The following is a 20,444-nucleotide window of genomic DNA, read 5'->3' as shown; positions in this document are numbered from 1 at the left end:
CTTCCTTCACGTTATCATTTTTCTAAAAAAATGTCTGGTCAAACACTTGCTTCAAACAAGGCAGCATTAAGTTAAAGGTACTCATTGCAATGTAAAAAAAAATCACAAAGTAATAAAAATGTGCACTATATTTTTCTCATATTTATGATTTTTGTGTCATCACATAAAGCAAATTTTAGCTTCCAACTACCACATGTGTTATTTTATCTGCAGAAACAGCTGAAAAGGCTGAAAATAGGTCAACAGTGGTGATTTGCAGGAAAGTTCGATAAGTTTGATGCACGATACATATTTTTGCTCAGATATGTAAAGTATGCAGATAATAAAAGAATCATGTTTACATTGAGTGTGTACCTGCATTTAGAATTGCATATATACAACTGAAGTAAACACTCAATAACTTTTAAACGTTCAATTTGATCATTTGCAATGAGTACCGTATTTTCCACCGTACACATCGCATCACCGTATAAGTCGCATCACCGTATAAGTCGCATCAGTCCAAAAATGTATAATTAAATGGAAAAATCCATGAATCCGTCACTTCACCGTATAAGTCACATCTATTACGCGTCAACCCAGAAATGTGGGCCGGTGTTGTGCCAAAAATCGATTGGCGCCAAATGGCGGCCGCGGGGGCGTGCACGGGAAGACTTTAACTAGAATTTAACAAGATTAACACTTAAAAACAATTATTTGCTCAAAATTATAGTAAAGGTGTATCTCTGTTTAACTTTTCCTTAATAAATGCACTTTGGCAGTCAAAGCTGATGTATTTTCAAAAGCCGGTACGCGGAAACATGAACGCGCAGAGGGACGAGTCGCCGTGCATTTCTTCAAAAATTTTACAAGATAAGCAGCTAAAAACTATTATTTGTTTGCTCGAAATTACAGTAAATGTGTGTCTCAGTCTAACTTGTCCTTAATAAATGGACTTTATAGGTCAAATCAGCTGCATTTCAAAAGTATTTGCTTCCTTGGTGCTCTGGGAGCGCGCTCTGAGGGAGGAAATCAGGAAGTAGGAACGCTGCACATTTCTTCAAAATTTAACAAGATAAGCATCTAAAACAATTATTTGTTTGCTCGACATTATAGTAAAGGTGTGTCTCAGTTGAACTTTTACTTAATAAATGCACTTCAGTGGTCAAATTAGCTGCATTTAGCCGGGCGGTGCAGTGAAATGAAGCTGATTTGACGGTTGCTCCAGGAGAGCTGGACGTAGGGGGCAATGTATGGCAAGCCAATTGTGTCATTAATAGCCACTTTTACCTATTCCATGATACAACTGCATGCCACACTACTTGAGTGCCATCTAATGGCTGAAAATGGTAGTGTTCAATATTTTCAGTCAGAATGAATAAAAACTGTCATATCTCAGCCAAAAATTGGATTATAAATTATTCTAATAATAATTATAAATAAATAAAAAGTTTATAAATATGGGGAAAAAAATCCAAAAATACGTCGCTTAGGCGTGTTAGTCACAGGGCATGTGAATTATGCAACAAAAAAAAAAAGAAGTGACTTATAGGTCGAAAAATACGGTAGCTTTAATCATTAGTTGTAATCTTATACTGATGGACTGAACTGGATCATTAAGCTGTTAGACCAGCTTCAGCACCTTGATATGTTTTAGTAGGTTGTGCAAATACACCCCCCCCCCCCCCCCAAATAAAAAAAAGTTTGTTTGTGCAAAGCTGCCTTGATTACTGATAAAAAAAAAACCAAAACGTTATTTTTACGTTGTGATGCTTTTTCGTGGTTCAGTGATCCTGAAGCAGATGCTCTTTGTGTAGCCCCTCAAATATTTCAGTGCAATAATCACACATTGTTAAAACATTGTGTCCTTCGTGTCCACTGTAGACGTCATTATACTCTTTCGCCTCTTGTCTCTGCAGAAGAAGAGGAGCCAGGTGACAGCCCAGCCAATCAGAAGCCCGATAACAGCCAGCACCGCAGCGAGCCACACTGGGACGCTGCCCGAACAGTCGGTGGTGAGAGGCTGGGCTGAGGTGGTGTGTGCTGTGGGCGCTGTGGGCGCTGTGGTTGTGGTCGAAATGGGAAAACTGTTGGCCTTTGTAAAGATGTACGGATGTTCCTGTAACACAGAAATGGATTTGAAGTAGACTGAGTGTGCAAAAGGAGGTCTTCAGTAGCAGCTGTCTTACCTCACTGGGGCACTTGAGGATATTTCTGGCATTTGTGAAACTGTTGTATGTCTGTTTTTTACCCACCGGCTCCAACTAGAAGCAACAGAAACATGTCTGAGCTGTGTTCACGAACAGCTAGCCGTTTACCGTTTGCTTCAGCCTCACCATGTTATTCCACAAAGCAGCAGCCATGTCAGCATGTCCTCGCTCACTGAAGTGGAAACAGTCCTGAGAGAAGTACGTGGTGTCAGGCCGGCCTTCCTGGAGGGAGCAAACACACGACTGTGTGCATTATGTGCACTGAAGGGGACGGTTTCTGTCCCAAAGCTAAACGTTTGTACATTTGATGCACATCAGTGAAGAGTGAGCGTTGCAGGCTTACAGTGTTTAATGGAACGATGGTGTTTTTGAAAAAAGGCTGGATTACGACGGCAAAGTCCTCTCTGCCGTTGTACCGATCTCCATACACCAGGTTTTCAGTCTCAATCTGACAGATGAGTCCAGATGTTATAAATGACCCTTCTCTAAGATTTATCCAAAAGTATTCATTATGATTTAACTTGTCTTGTCTACTCACTTGGAAATCCCGATTGATCCGTTTCATTTCAGCCAGTTCTGGTGAATCCTCTCCAGGCATCAAAAAGCAGGGGCAAACTTGTCTGTGTGTTAAGAGAGAATTATAAAAATTGTTACGAGGTGGTCTAATGTAACACAAGTAACTGTTTTCAGCTAGATTAAAACAGCTGATGTGTGTGTAAACCTTGAGGGGAACTGAGGCTTTGGCAAAGGAAACATTCAGTGATTTTGAAAATGTGTTTTCAGGTTATTTTTTAAACAGCAAGAGCATCATGACATCTTCTGCCATAAGCTCTCAGATATTAGTTTCTCAGACCACACTATCATTTGGTTTTCTATAGTATCTCTCAGGCCAAAAGCAATGTGTTCAACACAGTGTTTTTTCCCCCCTAGTTATTTAACTGTCAATAATGGTGTACCACAAGGCTCAGTCTTAGGACCCACTCTCTTTACAATCTATATAAGTAATGTAGGTCAAATCATTCCTGATGCATCCTTGCATTTCTGTGCTGACAATACAGTTGTTTATTGTCGAGCTAAAACAGTAGCTGAGGTTTTCGAGCTTCTACAGTCTGCACTCAACATCATCCATTCCATCCATTGCTCCGTCTCAAACTGGTGCTAAATGCTGATAAAACCAAAGGGATGTTGTTTTCAAACAGGAAGTCGGTACCAGCAGTCCTTCCTCCTATCTTAGCTCTGAATGGTGCTCCTGTTGAGTTTGTGGATTCTTACAATTACTTGGGAATCTTGGTCAATGCACATCTCTCTTTTAAGCCTCATGTCAAAAACTTGGTAAAGAAATTGAAAATAAAATTGGGTTTCTGTGTCAGAAATAGATCATGTTAACTCTGAACGCCAGAAAACACATTGTAGCTGCTACTTTCTTACCAGCAATTGATTATGGTGACATTTTTTACATGAATGCTCCTACAAGAACCTGCAGATGTTGGATGGTGTGTATCACGATGCGCTAAGATTCATAACTGGCTGTAACTACTGTACCCATCACCTCACCCAGTATTCACTGGTAAATTGGGCATCATTAACTTCACGCAGACTCTCTCACTGGTACATTTTCATCTTTAAATCACTTATTGGTCTGCCGCCTTCATGCATCTCCTCCTACATGTCACGTCATCAGTGCAGTTACAGCGTGCACCCTCAAGACATCATTATCTGCAGCGTCCCCTCAGTACGGACTGAATTTGGCAAAAAGGCCTTTTCTTACTTTACTCCTTTAACCTGGAACACCTTGAAGCTGTCCGCTTTCATCTCTCTGTTAAGTTCAATGGACACATCAATGCAGTATTTTACCTCCTTTCATAACGTAGCTTGATTTATTTTGTTCAATATCACTACTTTTATATATTTTTCATTGTATATGTATTTTATGGCTGTTGCCTGTACCTTGTCTGTGGTTTGTTTAAAACAATCTGGGTGAAGGACTGGCTCAATGTTAAATTTTAAATACTAAAAAAACCACATTCTGCCTCTGTCTCAGAGGTTTTGGTTATTAAGGGATGATCGGACATACGAACGTTGCCTACTTTTGTAACAAACTGCACCCGAGACTGTCCCTTTTAATCCTGCGAAGGCCTTCAATTTCCAGGATTTCCAAGACGTTGATGATCGTTCTCGGGACCTCCGATGAGAAAGTAACATTTAAATCTTACATGGATCAATGATAATTTAAAGAACATAACATAAACCTTCAAAACGCTTCAAAGCATTTAAAATTATTTATAATGCAACATTGTCTCACCTCCTTATAAAACATATCCAAGCTTGTCCTCATGTGGTAGCTGTAGTTCTGAGGTGAAAGGGAGGCCTGGAGAGATTATGGTTACTGATAAACACACAGTTCACCTGAGCCTTATTAGCATCTCTGCTGCGACCAGAGAAAAGCTGCATAATGAAGAGGTCAAGTCTGAAATGAATCATATCACTTCAGGAGCCATGCAAATACACAAGCTGTCACCAGCACAGGCTCAGAGCTCATCTTCATTTGATGCTTTTTCAGATTCTGCTTTGAAGGACAAACAGTGAAACAAAGAATAAAATCACTCAATCACAAGGCGTGTGGAGACTAATGGAGCGAGAAAAGCAAAACAAGATGTACAATTAAAAAAAAATCAAATAGGATGGAGGGAGGGTTGGCTTGTGTGTTGTTTATGCTTTTAGAGAACAAGGCCTCTCTCTGTGCCTTGCTGCACTCAGACACAGGAGACAAAAAACCTCTCATCTCAGTCTGACACAAAACTGGGAGGAGAGGGCTGCTCACAAAACGTCATTATTCTGCTCCAGTGCTCAGATCCAGTGATATCATGAGACAGCTCCACACAACACCCAGGGACGTTCAACCACTAAAAGATTTCGCGCACCTTATTGGATCTTTCTTTTTGTGAAGTGACTCACCCGGTCGTTGCAGTACTGACACAAGTCATTGCCACCAATAAAGAGGGTCACAAGCTTCCAGTCATTCTGAAAGTCTACTGTCTGTTTACATCCAATAGATCATGGGAAAATGAGAGAAACAGACAAACAGAGCAGTAATTACTATTAAATATTATAATGTAAACTCATTAAATCATAAAATATGTTCCAGCCACTTTTAAACTCACTTTATCATTTTTTATGGCATCAATCAGACGTTGAGCCTGCTCCGGGACTTCTCTGCGAGTGATTAAATAAACCGAGTTATCTTTTTTTTTATTTTTTATGAGAGCATAAAAGGCTGGCAGTGTTGCACAGTTATGATGTAAAAATGTTGGGGCTTACGCTATCTTGGCCCCAGATACAGCCACATTGAAACCAGTCTGTAATTTTCCAGTCCCCTTGGACATCCCTTTGATGTTGGGGTTGAACTTCTTGAGGATATCTGATGTAAAAATTACAAAAAGAGACTTTTACTGCATAAGACACCAGTTTTGTTCAGACTGAGGCTGCCATCTAGTGGTGGTAAGGAGCATTACAGCGAGCTGCTTACTTGGAAGAGTGGTGACAGTCTCCAGAGCACGATCCCCTCCAATGCTTGGTTAATGAAAACAGGCAAGAAATGCATGAAGATGCAACAAGAGTATGATTGTGAGGTGAGTGCAGTGTGTTTCACCTCCATGACACGCCTCTGTATTCTGTTTTTAGCTGCAGAAGATTCTTTGCCTTTGCACCAAAGCCAGCCTACATGCAAGAAACCATACACACGTTCAGGCATACGTTCTTCTGTTTTGTTCTCTGGTGTACTACAACAAAACTGATCTCTCAGCTGTTGTTTTTGTAGACTTACTGAGACCTAACTCACATTTATAGAACGAGTCAAACCCACAAAACTTTATAAATACTTAAAACAAATAGCATATGCCAAGTTTTCTATTTTCAGGCTATTTGTAGGATTTATTTTTCCACACAACCAAACCATCTGTCATCCTCTGGAATGACACAGAAACCTACCGTTATGGAGTCTCCTAAAGCAGCCACCACCTTGATATCTGCTGGACGTAATCTGTGAACTAACAAAAGTCCAACGTGAATATATTTTGTATGCTACACAAGCCTTTTTCACCAAGTTATTGGGAAAACTGGATTAGCTGTATGCTTACCTGAAGTTGGTACTGAGTTTGATGGAGCTATATGAACACAGGAGAAGTCACTACCCCAGTTCTACAGAATAACAAAGATATATTTTAGATATTTTCAGTAATAACAAGTGAGCTCTAAATAATAAATGCATGCTCTGTTATAATAAAAAAATATAATGTACATTAACTGGAGGGGAAGTTGTCGGAGGGCCTGGAAAAGTGTAGTTGCTATTATGAGCGGTTCGTAAGAATGGGTATTCCTGTAGTACAAACATAATCAAGCTCAATTTCATCACATGCAAGTGTTTAAAAACAGCACATAATCTTATGTGTTTAATATAAATGAGTACCTTGGATGGACATTTCAACTCTGTTACAGCTGTGAAGTTTTCTTTGAAGGTCTTGTTGCCCACTGGCTCCAGCTAAGAGACGGCGAGAGTCAGTAATTTAATATTGATGAAATCACGAGAGAAATGTCCAATAAGGGAGCAAACTTTACCATGTTGTTCCAAAGTGAACGAGCCATATGTGTGTGAGCTTTCTGGCTGAGGTGAAAACAGTCTGGTGAAAAGTAAGAGCGATCAGGGCGGCCATCCTTAAAAAAAAGGGTTTAAGAAAAACATCATAAGCAAACAAGAACAAACAGCTGAACAAGAGTACTGTGAATGGCACGTTATGTTCCCATCAAACTATTATACAGCAGTCTATAGCAAAGACGTTGATTTGTGACCTTGATCTTGACGCTGACGTGATGAAGACAAAAAAGGTTAAATCATGTCATCTGGACCAGTTTGATTTCTGGAATAGATGGCGAAAGGAGCACCTTTGTACTCTACAGACTCGGCAAAAATGGCAACATAAACAACTTGATATTAAAGAAGAAGATGTGGTTCTTTTTAAAGAAACACAAGCCAGGAGGAACGAATGGCCAATGGGTGTTGTTGTCAAGCCTGCTCCCAGCCAAGATGGACTCGTAAGGAAGGTTGAGGTCAAGGTTGCTCTGCATGGTATGACTAAGACCTATTACAGACCAATTTCAGAAATAGTTTTTCTTTTGCATTCTTAAATTAGAGAACAATAATTGTGATATCTTGGAAGATACCAGGCAGGGAGTGCTTTGGGTTTTCATCCTAAGATAGTTGAATGGAGTTCAAAGTGAGGTCTGTACATGGGGGCTCGTCCGAGATTTGAACGAAGATATTATGCAAGAAACTGTGTTGTGGTAGTACACATGAGTTTCAAGATTTGTCTTGAGTGGATCAAAGGTTATGGCCTGGACAAAAAAAGTTTATGGATGAAGACTGTATCATGAAATGTCCTCTTTTTGATGGGTCTATAAGAATCAAACCAGAAAGAGACTGATCCAAATCTGATTGTTCTTACCTCTAACTTGGGAAGGATAATCTCTCTGAAGAGAGGCTGCAGCACCACAGTGAAGTTGTTGTGTGTGTCATACCGCCCTGAGTCAATTAGCTCTCTCATGGCCAACTGAAAGAAAAACACAACAGTTTGATATATGATGTATAAAGTTGTGCTTCGATAACTTCCTAAATTATTATTATTATTATTATTAGACCTTTATTTATACAGGTTAGTTCCAATTAAGCCTCGAAGACTCATTTACAAGAGAGATCTGTTACATACAACATACAGGCAGATGAGAAAAAGACAACATGAGGATGGAGGAAGCCAAAAAATCTATGTCTCACACCATGTCCTGGCCAGGGCACAGTGTAAAAGATGCAACAAAAAAAAGACCTCGCCACATAAACAGCAACATACAATGGCTTCACATTTATGCATAGAGGTCGACAAAGCCAGTGAGTTATCCGTGAACACTCTAGAAAGTTCCAAAGTTCAGATAAGATGATACAGTGTCTATCAGCATCATGGTTCTGATAAGGCCACAGATGTCCTCAGGAGGGGAGGGGGGCAGAAGCTTCTAGTTTACATGTCCTCCAGGAGCAATTTGAGATAAGTTGGCCTGTCCAAGGCCAGCAGTGAGGCCAAATTCAGATAAACAACAATTGTTTGGGCCGCCAGACTCTGTTTTCTGTCTGTCTTCAGTTCTGCTGGTACACTCGGTGGCAATCATTGACATACCCAGCTGCATAGGTTTGTTCAGAGCATGAGGGCTCTCCAGCACACTTGTCTGGTCAAAAAACATTTGATCAATTGTGTTGAGGGACCAGCTGACCAAATCCATAATAATTTTTGATTCAGAAATTATTAAATGTTCACCAGATGGTTTGCATGGGGGACTATCAAAAGAGGCATATTTTCCCTAATGAAAACATTTAAAAAGTGGGTAAAAAGTGTCACAGTTGGTAGAGTTGTTGCCTTTCAGAGAGAAGGTTGCCGGATCATATCCCATCTAGAGACTTTTCTGGGTGGAGTGTGCATGTTCTCTCCGTGCATGTGTCAGTTTTCTCCTGGTACTCCTTGTTCCTCCCACAAACCAAAAACATGCATTTGAGAGTGAATTGTTTGTCTCGTTTGTCTCTATGTGTCCCTGTGATGGACAGGAGACCTGTCCAGGGTGTCCCCCACCTCTCACACAGTGATGGCTGGATATGGGCACAAGTGAACCCCCCCCCCCCCCCTGCAACCCGAACAAGGAAGAAGCGGATAAAGACAATGGATGGATGGTTATATATGAAATGTCAATTAAAAACTGTCTGAAAACATGAAACCTTTTCATTTATTTGCACCTGATAAGCTTTGTTGAAGTCATTCATCCTCTCCAGTTCAAATGTTCCTTCAATGGGCTTCAGCACGCAGGGGCAAACTAGCCTGAAACACAAAAATCAAACCTGGTAAACAGTTAGGTGTGATTTTAATGGTCAAGCCACCTAGTGAAGAAGTGACTGACCTTACAAACCAGGTGGGACAACCCATTGATTTATCCATGTGCAAATCACGCAGTGGTGCAATATTTAACATCTCTACCAAATTCACCATTGCACGAGGCACCTGGAAGAAAACAACCGTTTTACAGCCTTTCTGTAATTACTACAGTGACTTTGGTGCAAAAAGACGACAACATACTTCCCTGTGGAGTAGGTCCAAAGCTTGGCGGATTCGACTGACCACATTGTCGGGTGAAAAGAAGATCTGAAAGAGCGAAAAATGTTTTTTCGCTCAATTAGTTTCATTTAGTGGTGGTTTTCAAGGAAAAAATAAATTACTAATCGGCTCAAACGTAAATAGCTCTAGATTTAACTAAATGTGCAAATACGCTTCAGATATCACAAGAAAATCACAAAATATAAATTAACATTTCAAGTGTTTGGGGCAAAGTGTGCTCACACTGTCTGTGCAGAAGTCACAAATGTCATTGCCGCCGATGAACATGGTGATCACTTTCCAGTCGTTGTGGAAATCAATGCGCTAAAGAGAACAACAGGGAAAGGGTCAGATTACTGAGATAAAGTCTACTAGAGACTATTAATAAATGTTTCTGTAGAACGCCTCTGCCTACCAAGTCATTCTTCATTTTGTCTACTAGAGTGCGCACCTGTCGTACCATATCACTGTAAATAAGAACAACATTTTAAATTATTATCAAGCGTTGAAATGTTGTCCTCAAGCACCACCTTATTGTGATGGAGGCCAGTGTACACCTAAATGATCCTGGGAGCTATGATGTAGGTTCTCCCAAGGCAGACTGGTTCTAGATGACAGGCTGAATAAAAAACAGTTCACAACATATATAGTCCAGAAAAAGACAGGGAGCGTGATATCTCTTGTTGACATGGGTTACTGGGGCCCAAATCTGGAACCAGAGTGAGGGGAGGAGCTTGTAGGCAAACACCTGTGGTAAAAGATTTCCAGCTTCCCTGAGTCTCCAACACCAGAACAAGAAGCAGATAATGGATGGATGGATGAATAGATGGATGAATAGATGAATGGATGAATAGATGGATGGATGGATGAATAGATGGATGGATGATGGATGTATGGATGAATAGATGGATGGATGAATAGATGGATGGATGAATCGATTGATGGATGAATAGATGGATGGATGAATAGATGGATGGATGATGGATGAATAGATGGATGGATGAATGGATTGATGGATGATGGATGGATGAATAGATGGATGGATGAATAGATGGATGGATGAATAGATAGATGGATGTATGAATAGATGGATGGATGAATAGATTGATGGATGAATAGATGGATGGATGAATAGATAGATGGATGGATGAATAGATGGATGGATGAACAGATGGATGGATGAATAGATGGATGAATAGATGGATGGATGGACGTGGATGGATGAACAGATGGATGAATAAATGGATGGATGAACAGATGGATGAATAAATGGATGGATGAACAGATGGATGGATGAATAGATGGATGGATGATGGACGGATGATGGATGAATGAGTAGATGAATGTATTCATGTGGAATAAGTCATGCAGTACGTGTGCGCGCGCGCGCGCGTGTGTGTGTGTGTGTGTGAAGTGACTGACCCGCTCCTCGCTCCTGGCACAGCCTGGTTCAGAAAGGCTCCTGGAGCGTCCTGGGAACATGTTCCCTCAGAGAATCCAGTCAGTGAAGGGTTAAACTCCTTCAGGATGTCTGAGAACAGCACGAGGGAAAAAACACGAACACGTTCGTTTTTATCAAACAAGTCATGCTTTCTATTCTAGAGGCAAAGCTCTGTTTTTATACAAACAGAAGAGAAATCATTTTTAATGTGCTGATACTGTGTGAACTGTACTTGTAGAGTTCTACAATTTATAATTTGTACATAAAATCTTTTTATATTTTACTTTAGCAAACATTAAAGGGACTAAAAGGCCTGACAGGAGCAAAGACAGGGAAGTCCATGTGCAACTTCAACAGCTGAAACAATCTGAAGGTTTCCAAGTGTTTTCATCATCACTGATACAAAAGTATTCAAAATTCAGAGAATAAAAACATATATAAACCAGCTCTGAACCTTAATTCTTCAAATAATATTATTATTAATATTATCAAGTATAACTTTGTCTCCTTTATGAAAACTTTTAAAACACATCAGACAGGCCGACTCACTTCCTGTTTGTAAATCTATTAAAACATTTTTTCTCTCTTTGGCTTTTAACTCAGCTTGACACGTTGGCTCGTATTGTTTTAATATTTGTTGTTTTTATGATTGAACGGTTCATTACTTTTACTGTTTTAATTGATTTCATGATTTCAGTGTACAGCACTTTGGCCATCGGTGGAGTTTTTAAATAAAGTTGTGTTGCATTGTAAAACACATAAAAGGCTCAATTTCAGAAGAAGTACATATATGACACAAACAAATAAAAAATAATCTACTTAAAACCGTTATTTCTATAGTTTGAGTGTTTTATTTTCTGTTTTTTTTTTTTTTATGAAATACGAGCTTATATTTACATTCAAATTGTTGAATTACATCCAGTGATGATTTTAGCCTCTTTCGGGGGTGCTCAAGCTCCATTAAATTTGAAGTCAGCACCCTTGAAAAATTGAGAAACCATCATTAGGATATTGTAAGGAAGCTCAGCTCTCAAATATTAAATTCACCAAAATATTGAATACATTTTAAATAAATATGGAATAAATGATGACACTGTTAAATGAGCCAGCAAAATCCATGTTTGTTTGTTTTTTGCATGAGTCACATCCTTAACGCCACCTGTCAATCATTCCAGTAGGCTCGTCAGCAACTGACCAATCGGTGACCTCAATTTGTCCCATTACCTGCCCCTTACATGCAGAAGCTCCACCCCCTTTTTCCTCTGACAACATTGTTGGGGTTTTGCATTATAAACGCTTTGCAGTCAGAGGTTAATGGTTAAAATAAAGTGTAATGCTTAAAGCAAGTTGTGCTTTGTTTTGTGTGTTTTGTGTAGATATATGTTGCAACTTCTGCTTGCACAAGTTCAGTCTTTGATCCTTTAGAAGTCCTATTTGTGACTGAGCTCCTTGTTTACGCCACACCACCCTCAACTAGGGGTTGAACAGACGAACCGACTAGTCGACTATCTTGCTCATCTTGCAAGTTTTTATATTTCACGATGACTAGTCGCCCCCCCCCCCCCGCCCCCTCCCCTGCTGTTCCTAACCCTATTCCACCCAGTCCACACGGTGGATTAAATACAAATGTAAAATAAAACTAAAAACAGCAGCATTTTTGCAGCTTGATAATAGTTTTGCTTTTGCTTTGACTTATTTGCAGTATGATAAATGGTAGGAGCATAAATATACGCCTGATGTTTTGCTGTTCCTTTTTTGTTGTTGTATATATATATATATATATATATATATATATATATTGCAAATATGATATAGTGTCTTGAGTTCCTATGGCATCATCGACTAGTCGAAGTCGACTCAACTCTTATCATGTTAAAGTCGACTTTTAAAAATATGTAGTCGTTTAACAACTACCCTGAACACACCGGATGTCAGAAGCTGAGCAGGGTGGGGCCTGATCAGTGCTTGGATGGGAGACTGTAAGCTTGTGCACGTCTCACAAACCACACCATGGGGTGTGTTGTTCAAGTACTGGGGGCTAAGCACCCCTGAAGGTCAGGTCCTAGAATTGCCCCTGTTTGCATCACAGTAAGTATAGAGATGTTATTAGTGCTACCAATGATCAGCGTATGGGCGCCTGGTGTTTAAAGCTTTTAAATGTTCTTGATCTCTAATAAAAACGAGCTGAAGAGGCAGGAAGAGGAACATACTTGGCAGAGTTGTCACAGTGGTGATATTTTCATCACCTCCAACGCTAAAAATGGGAGAAACAAGTTTCAGTTTGTTTTAAATGAAGTTAAAAGTTGAGCAAAACGTTCCCCCACCGTCACACTGAACCAGCTTACCTCCATGACAGCCCTCTGTATTCATTTAGCACTAACAGGAGGTTGTCATTCTTAGCGCCCACGCCATTGGCTGCCTGCAAAAACACCCGATGAGTGACGACTGGAGCCAGATAAGTTATCACTGCAACCTCTATAAACTCTATAAACAGCAGATTGTTACGAAGCATTAGGACACCATGCGTAAATAATCTAATTTATCTGTCATCCTGTGATTTACTTTCACTGGATCCCTTGTCTTCTGTATCGATGTTGATCAAAATATATAGTTTTTTTTATTAATGATGATCATAACCAAAAAAACAGGTAGAGGACATAAAAACACTCACCGTCAGAGAATCCCCCACAGCTGCCACCACCTTTATGTCTCCAGGTCTGAGCTCATGAACTACACAGAAGAAAAATAATAATTTTATTGGATTAGCATGAAATAAACTTTTTCCTTGAACCTATTAATGGAGATGATAAATATTTCAACACCTGATGTGGGCGTGCTTGGAGATGGACTGTGATCTGTGCAAGGCACCTCAGTACCCATTCCCTAAAAGCACACAGTAAATTCTAAAAACCGTAATCTGAAACTGTTAATCCATAATCTGGTTGTGAATGAAACTCTTACAAGGTCTGCTGGTGCAGAAGCTTGTCTGTAAACCTCCTGTGCTCTTTCACCCGGGGAGTTTATCTGCGTTCGCAGAAAAGGAAACTCCTGCAAATAAAAAGCAGCCGATCATTCAACCGCACTGGAGAGGACTTTTATTTTGACAGTGTTCGAAGAGGACTTTTATTTTGACAGTGTCTGCATGAATCACCTGAGTTGGACAAGGCATGGTGACATCACCGCTGTCTGTGACCTCAGCTTGACCTGCCGCTGGTTGGAGCTGAAAGAAGCCATGTTTCATACATTAAGATTTCTTATTTTTTACCAGACTTTACAACCAGGGCCGGCCCAAGGCTTGAGCAAACTAAGCAGCTGCCTGGGGCCCCGGGGCCACTAGGGGACCCCTCTAAGTGGATACTTTTTTTTTTTTTAGTAATGATTTCTATATGATTCTGTTTAAATAATATAAGTTCAGCTTTTGTAAATTGTTGCATACATTTACATAGTTTTAAGAACTAATTATTCAACTTTAAATTTCTTTTTTTCACATCTTACATGGTTTCAAGTAATTGTTCATTTACATTATTTAAGTATCTCCTTAATTTTTTAAAAACTAAATTTGTCTGGTTTTGCACATTTTATGTTATTTTATCTGTTGTTTGTTGATGATCTTGCGCTACAAATTATTTTGAACATTACTGTGGCTGTTCTTTGGAACCAAAGATAATAAACCAGATGACACTTTTGCTGTAAAATACGTTGCATACTGGTGTGTTTCCCCCTTTTGTTACTTTTAGTACCACTAGATAACGTGTCAAACTCAAGGCCCGTGGGCCAAATCCAGCCCACCATAACCACTTCTGTGTGTCTCTACACCCAGCCTAGTGGATCATAGAAGCAGAACTTCAAGATGACATTTATCCTCTCTGGCTCTGATTGAGGTGGCTGCTTCTGTCTTTCCTCTCCTGTTTTTCTTTCCTCCTGCTCTGCTCTCTGTGTGTCTGAAGTGCCTGGTTCACATCTCCCAAACGTAAATTAATAAGATTATGGATCTGGTATCCTGGACGTTCAACTCTATTGATAAGATTTCTTCAACAAAGCGTCCTGGAGAACCTGCGTGTCCAGCTGAGACACACGCTGTGGGGTACGTCATGGACCCGTGGGGGAGTGTGGCAGCTGATGTGCCTCTCAGTCCTGTCTCAGGAGGATGTTGAAGACATTTACATTAGGGGCCCTGATTTCCTTAATTTTGGGAAATCGGAAATTGGTCGATACCTGCATGAGAAACCGATTTTACCGATTTTTTAGTTTTAACAATTGTCTAAACTTCATTTATATTTCAGAGCACTGCCTCATGGCCAGTTAAAACAAGTTTATATTGTTTCTAGGATATTGTTCAAGGGTATGTTTTTCAATAAAATAATATTGGTAAATTGAAGGTGCATTGTGACCTAATAACACCTGACAGTGTCTCTTATAAAACAACATCGGTATCTGCCAAAATCAGAATCGGCAGGTCCGACATTTTAGAAATTGGTGATCGGCCAGAAATCTGTGATTGGTGCACCCCTAGTTTACATATTTGGATTTATGATAGCAGGGTCTCTGCTTTTTGGCATTGGCAGGGCTCTGTTTTATCGACTTTTGAAGAAGACATCGGCAGCAGTTTCGGCATGGCAAAGCTTCAGAGTCAGTGTGAAGGTTTGGTCCGTGCTGTAGGAACTCTAAATCAACTGGTTTTCAAGCTAAACGTGAGGTGGAGGCGATTTATGAGAATCGCAGGCCACCTGCTGTTTCTGGGACTCGTCAGCGTGGCGGGTTCGACCTTGAAGGAGACTCATCGCATGGATCAGTGGAATGGAATCCCACAATTAGGCATTTTCGGAACCAGAACGTCCAGATGGACTCAAGGCTGAAGAAAAAAATCTGTCTGCCTGAAGAAAAACAAGAATCAAGCTGATCTGAATCTGAATCTGAATCTGACTCCCGATGGCCTCGGAATGGGCCGATTATCATATTTCTCCTGGGTCATGGGTAACCAAGGACAAAAGCTTAATCTATCGCCCCCCGAGAACTTTCTGTGCAGCCTTATCAGAACTGTCCGCTGAAACAACATCTTCAGAAACTGTGGCTGATCTGAAAAGCGCTCAGACAAATCTCAACACCTCGATGTCAAATGCATGTGATCATGTTGTAATTGTGTTGCTGGTAGAGTTTCTAAATGTCTCAAATCATGTCCTGATGTGAAAGATCTTTTTTTGTAATACCACTATCTACCCTCATGTTTCTCCCCTTTTCCCATCTAGGATTATTATTCTGATAAAGGATAAGAGAGGCCGCGCTCAGAGCAGCAGCAGCTTCGTGCACTCCGTCCATCTTCCGGACGCCTGCATGTACATGTTCTTGTTGTATCTCGGTGCAATGATAATAAAGCTTATTCTGATCAGTCAAATCAAATCAGTTTTTATGTTTATAACACCAAATAACTCAAACATAAAATATTGCATTTTTAGAAGTAGTAATTGAATGCATAGAAAGTTATATTTACCAGTGTTAATAGTTTTATCAATACATTCTACCATGTCCGGCCTTTTGAGGACATTCATGAGTTTGATGTGGCCCCAAATGAAAATGAGTTTGACACCCCTGTACTAGATGAAATATACTTATATGATCATGTAAACAAGGCTGTCAGAGTTGCAGTGAGTTTATGTTAGGTGGTGAATGATCTGATCATCTGTTGAGTGCAGTAAATCACATTATTAGCAGAAATAGAGGCCCCAAACTAAATTTCGCCCCATGGAGGCTTGGGCCGGCCCTGGTTCACCCAAATGCAGAGTTTATGAGAAAATATCCTTGACTTTAATCCAGCAAGGTTAATCTGTACATCTCTTATCTAATCTGCGAGACAAACAGTAATTACTGTTCGATATCGTCCTTGATTTTGAGTGTCAGCGATGTCCCTCGTGATCTGCGTCACGCTGCTGTCACACAACCCTCAGTAAATCTGTTATCTGTCGTTTGGGCTCTTTGTTTCTAACAACTTACCAGATTTGTCCATAGCTGAACAGCCAGCTGGTTAAGTTCAGACGAGGAGCTCTCCTTTAAAGAAAAACGCCACAGATAGAAGTTACACATTAGCTCACATCGTTCTTGAGTTATCACTGGAGAGGCAGAGTTTATAACTCCTCGTTGATAATGTTGTCGACAGGAACTGGCCTTCAAGGTTGTATTTCTCTTTACTTACAGACTCTGACTCTAAGATGAGTGGAGAAGACTGCAGCACAGCAGCGAAGTCGACATCTTTGTGGTACCACGAAGACGTTTCCAAAAGATGGCTCAAAGAGTCCTGAACCGCAGAATGATCACAAGTAAAATCTCTGCAAGCTGTAAATCATTTAAATGCTGTAAGGGTTTTACCTGCAGTGCTTTCAGCAGAGCTGCTTCGTGTAGGCCTTGGCTTATGACTTTATCATTTAAACATTTACATCTGTTGGGAAAAAAAACAATTATGTACTTTTAATGGACCTTTACAAACGAGAAATGAAGTAAACAAGAAGCATCAAATAGTGTATTTACAAAACTCACGTTTCTTCCTGATGATCTCCACTCCAGACCAACACGTGAACTAAAGTGTGATGCAACTGTAGAGAAATGCCCAGATTATTATTTCCTGTTAAGCGTGCTCGTGGCAAAAATACACTTGACAGTACATTTTATACCTGATTCTGCAAAATCTGCAGAGCTGCATCCACTTCCTGCACTGCAGCTTTAACATCTGCAGCAGTCTTTCATACAAAAAACAGCACCATCATTTCTGAACCGAACATTTACCGTATTTTCTGGCATATAAGTTGCATTTTTTTGCATAGATTTTCAGTCTTGTGACTTATACGCTGAAGCGACTTATATGCAGGTTTTTTTTCCCCATATTCATATCGCAATTATTGACTGATGCTTTAAATGTCTAAGAACTGCAACAGCCAGTCCTCCCGTGCACGCTCATTTTACTCAGCTGGTGCAGGTGGAGGAACGCTGGAGAGCTAGCGGCTTCGGTCGCGATGGATGGATGGATGGATGGATGGATGGATGGATGGTGCTGCGCCGCACAGGTGAAATGAAGCTGTTTTGACCATTAAGTAAATGCATAATAAATGAGACTTATACGTCGAAGCGACTTATATGTTTTTTTTCCTCTTCATGATGCTTTTTGGACTGATGCGACTTATACGCCGGAAAATACGGTAATCATTAAAACACACATTGTATTGTATTACTTATATGTATTGTGTGGAGGCTTCTGCCTATCCCTGCACTGTTATAATTATTTTTTCTTAATATCTTTGATCTGTATTTTAAACTAAATTAAACCAAACTAAACACATTATAGTAACTGTTTTTATTTTAGACATGAAGTAAGGACACTTACATGTGGTGAACAGGCACACATTAGATCTGCTGGGACAAACAGCAGCACGATCTTCCACTTGTTTTTCTGTAAGGACGTGAAGTCAGAGGGAAAATGTGTGTACTAACCCAACTTAAATAAGTTACATAAATTAAACCCAGATAAACAAGTCTCTGTGAAATAAAATGTTTTAAAGTCTAAAAAAGAGATCATGAGATTATACCTGATGAGAAAGAGACAGTGCCTCAGCTTCCTGTATCAGGCTCCTGCAAGACATTATTCCCACATGTGAGAAATGATGCAGCAAAAAAACCTTAGATTATAAACTTGTCTTAGAGACATAAAAACCTCGCTGACTTCTAATTTTCTACCTTTAATCTCAGATAGTCATCATGGTTTTTGAACATGAACCCCTAAGAAACAACCTTTCACTCTTCTGAATAACTTGGCTTCCATTAATGTGAAGAATCTTGGTGCAGTTTTTACCTGGAAATGTTATTTAACCCCCAAAATTAAAAATGTTAGCAGAACAGCTGTATTCCACCAGCACAATATGATACTTATCAGAAACTTCATGTTTCAAAGCAATGCAGAAAGCAGCATTTATCACTTTTAGACTGGATTATTGTAATCCTTTATTATCTTGTTGTCCAAAGAAACATTTAAGATGTCTTTAGTTAATCAAAATGTTGCTGCCAGAGTTTTAATGAGAGTTGATAGAGAGATCATATCTCTCCAGTTTTAGCTTCTCTCCATTGGCTCCCTGTCAAATCCAGAATAGAATTCAAAATCTTACTTCTAACCTACAAAGCTCTCAACAACCTAGTTCCATCTTATATTGCAGATCTTATTGGTCTATATTTTTCTAACAAAGCACTTTGCTGTCAGACTGCAGGTTTACTTGTGGTTCCTAGAGTTTCCAAAAGCAGAATGGGAGGACGATCTTTCAGTTATCAGGCTCCTCTCTTGTGGAACCAACTTCCAGTTTCTGTCCGTGAGGCTGACACATTGTCCAGTTTTAAGTATTTCCTTTTTGATAAATCCTATAGTTACAGTTGGCTTGGGTTTCCTGAGCTATCCTTTAGTTGTGCTGCTATAGGCTTAAACTGCTGGAGGACAAACTGGCCTCATTTCTTCACTCTGCAGCTGTCTTTAGTCTCTTTACTCGCAGTGTTTTAGTTTTTCTTTACTTGAGGACACTTTGTGTTTCTCCTTTCCTGCTCCTTTAGACCCCGGCCAGTCGAGGCGGATGCTGCTCACCCTGAGCCTGCTTCTGGTTTTTGGTTGAGATTTCTTTCTATTAAAAGGGAGTTCCTTTCCACTGTAGCTAAAGTTGCCACTTGGGATTAGCGATTGAGCCATAGTAAAGGTTTACAATAATCTGCTGACCTCAAACAGATTGTGTTTACATAGCAAGGTTTCATAATCTACTGAATACTGATCGGGCAGCATTTAAATCTGTGTCCAAGTTAGATTTATGATTTGAATATTTATTTCTACAAAGACCTGAGACGACTTTTGTCGTTAATTGATGCTGTATAAATGAACTGAATTGGATGAAGTGGAATGAAATGTTCACATATGCAGAGTAAACGTGTTACCTGCGCTGCACTGGTGTCTGATCCTCATGCTGAATTATCACTTCTGGATTAAACATCGACAGCAGCTCTGCTCAAACAGGAAACAACAAAGTATTTACATTCTGTGCTTACTGGTTGGTGAAAGCAGTTTCATTCATGCAGGTTGTTATACTTCTTCTTATGGTAAAGGAAGGCCAGAGGTGCATTTATGACCCGCTATCTTGCTCTTACAGATAAGCTGCATCAAACTGTCCGTTATAGAATTTATAGCTTCTCTTCAAAGTCTGATCTAATCTGGTGTTTTCTGCAATAAAGGCTGCACTTGAAATGAACTTTTGCAAGCTTTGAATGCAATGCTATCAAATGTATAAAGCATTTTACATTAAAATAAAGCATTTAAATGAAAACTCACGTAGTGTTTATGAAGCTAATAGAGCTAACCGTGTAAATCATTAATCTAAAACAAGGGGATAAGGTGAAAAAGATTTTCAAAAATACATAAAGTATAGACAAGGCTTTAAAAGTCAAAGCTCAATATTTGGTTGGTAATTTGTAGGGATGCACGATATTATCGACATGTATCGGTTGATATTAGCCATAAAGTTAAATATCGAACACTGACCATTCCATCAAAATAACTCACCTATATAAAAGGCACTATATATATATATATATATATATTTATACATATATATATATATATAT

At 39.7% G+C, this 20,444-nt stretch overlaps 1 protein-coding gene across 1 annotated transcript; it reads right to left on the bottom strand.

Annotated features, from left to right (window-relative positions):
* Nucleotides 1-1,831: 1,831 nt before the first annotated feature.
* plb1 (phospholipase B1) lies at nt 1,832-19,983 on the bottom strand. Its single transcript, XM_037695302.1, is given in 39 exon segments — nt 1,832-2,098; nt 2,169-2,243; nt 2,316-2,411; nt 2,533-2,637; nt 2,728-2,809; nt 4,277-4,371; nt 4,492-4,557; nt 5,145-5,225; nt 5,351-5,402; nt 5,508-5,607; nt 5,716-5,759; nt 5,839-5,906; nt 6,177-6,235; nt 6,326-6,386; nt 6,487-6,564; nt 6,655-6,726; nt 6,804-6,899; nt 7,688-7,792; nt 9,016-9,097; nt 9,177-9,277; nt 9,353-9,418; nt 9,614-9,694; nt 9,786-9,837; nt 10,793-10,901; nt 13,022-13,065; nt 13,157-13,230; nt 13,483-13,541; nt 13,634-13,694; nt 13,773-13,859; nt 13,963-14,031; nt 16,800-16,853; nt 16,999-17,100; nt 17,172-17,241; nt 17,340-17,395; nt 17,474-17,539; nt 18,181-18,246; nt 18,383-18,425; nt 19,761-19,866; nt 19,971-19,983. Coding segments are annotated over 39 exon segments (3,063 nt in total).
* Between the last annotated feature and the right edge of the window lie 461 nt (nt 19,984-20,444).

Source organism: Nematolebias whitei, chromosome 21 (genome assembly GCF_014905685.2).
Source record: "Nematolebias whitei isolate Nwh7 chromosome 21, NemWhi1, whole genome shotgun sequence".
Classification (NCBI taxonomy): domain Eukaryota; kingdom Metazoa; phylum Chordata; class Actinopteri; order Cyprinodontiformes; family Rivulidae; genus Nematolebias; species Nematolebias whitei.
This window is presented reverse-complemented; position numbering and strand designations above follow the sequence as displayed.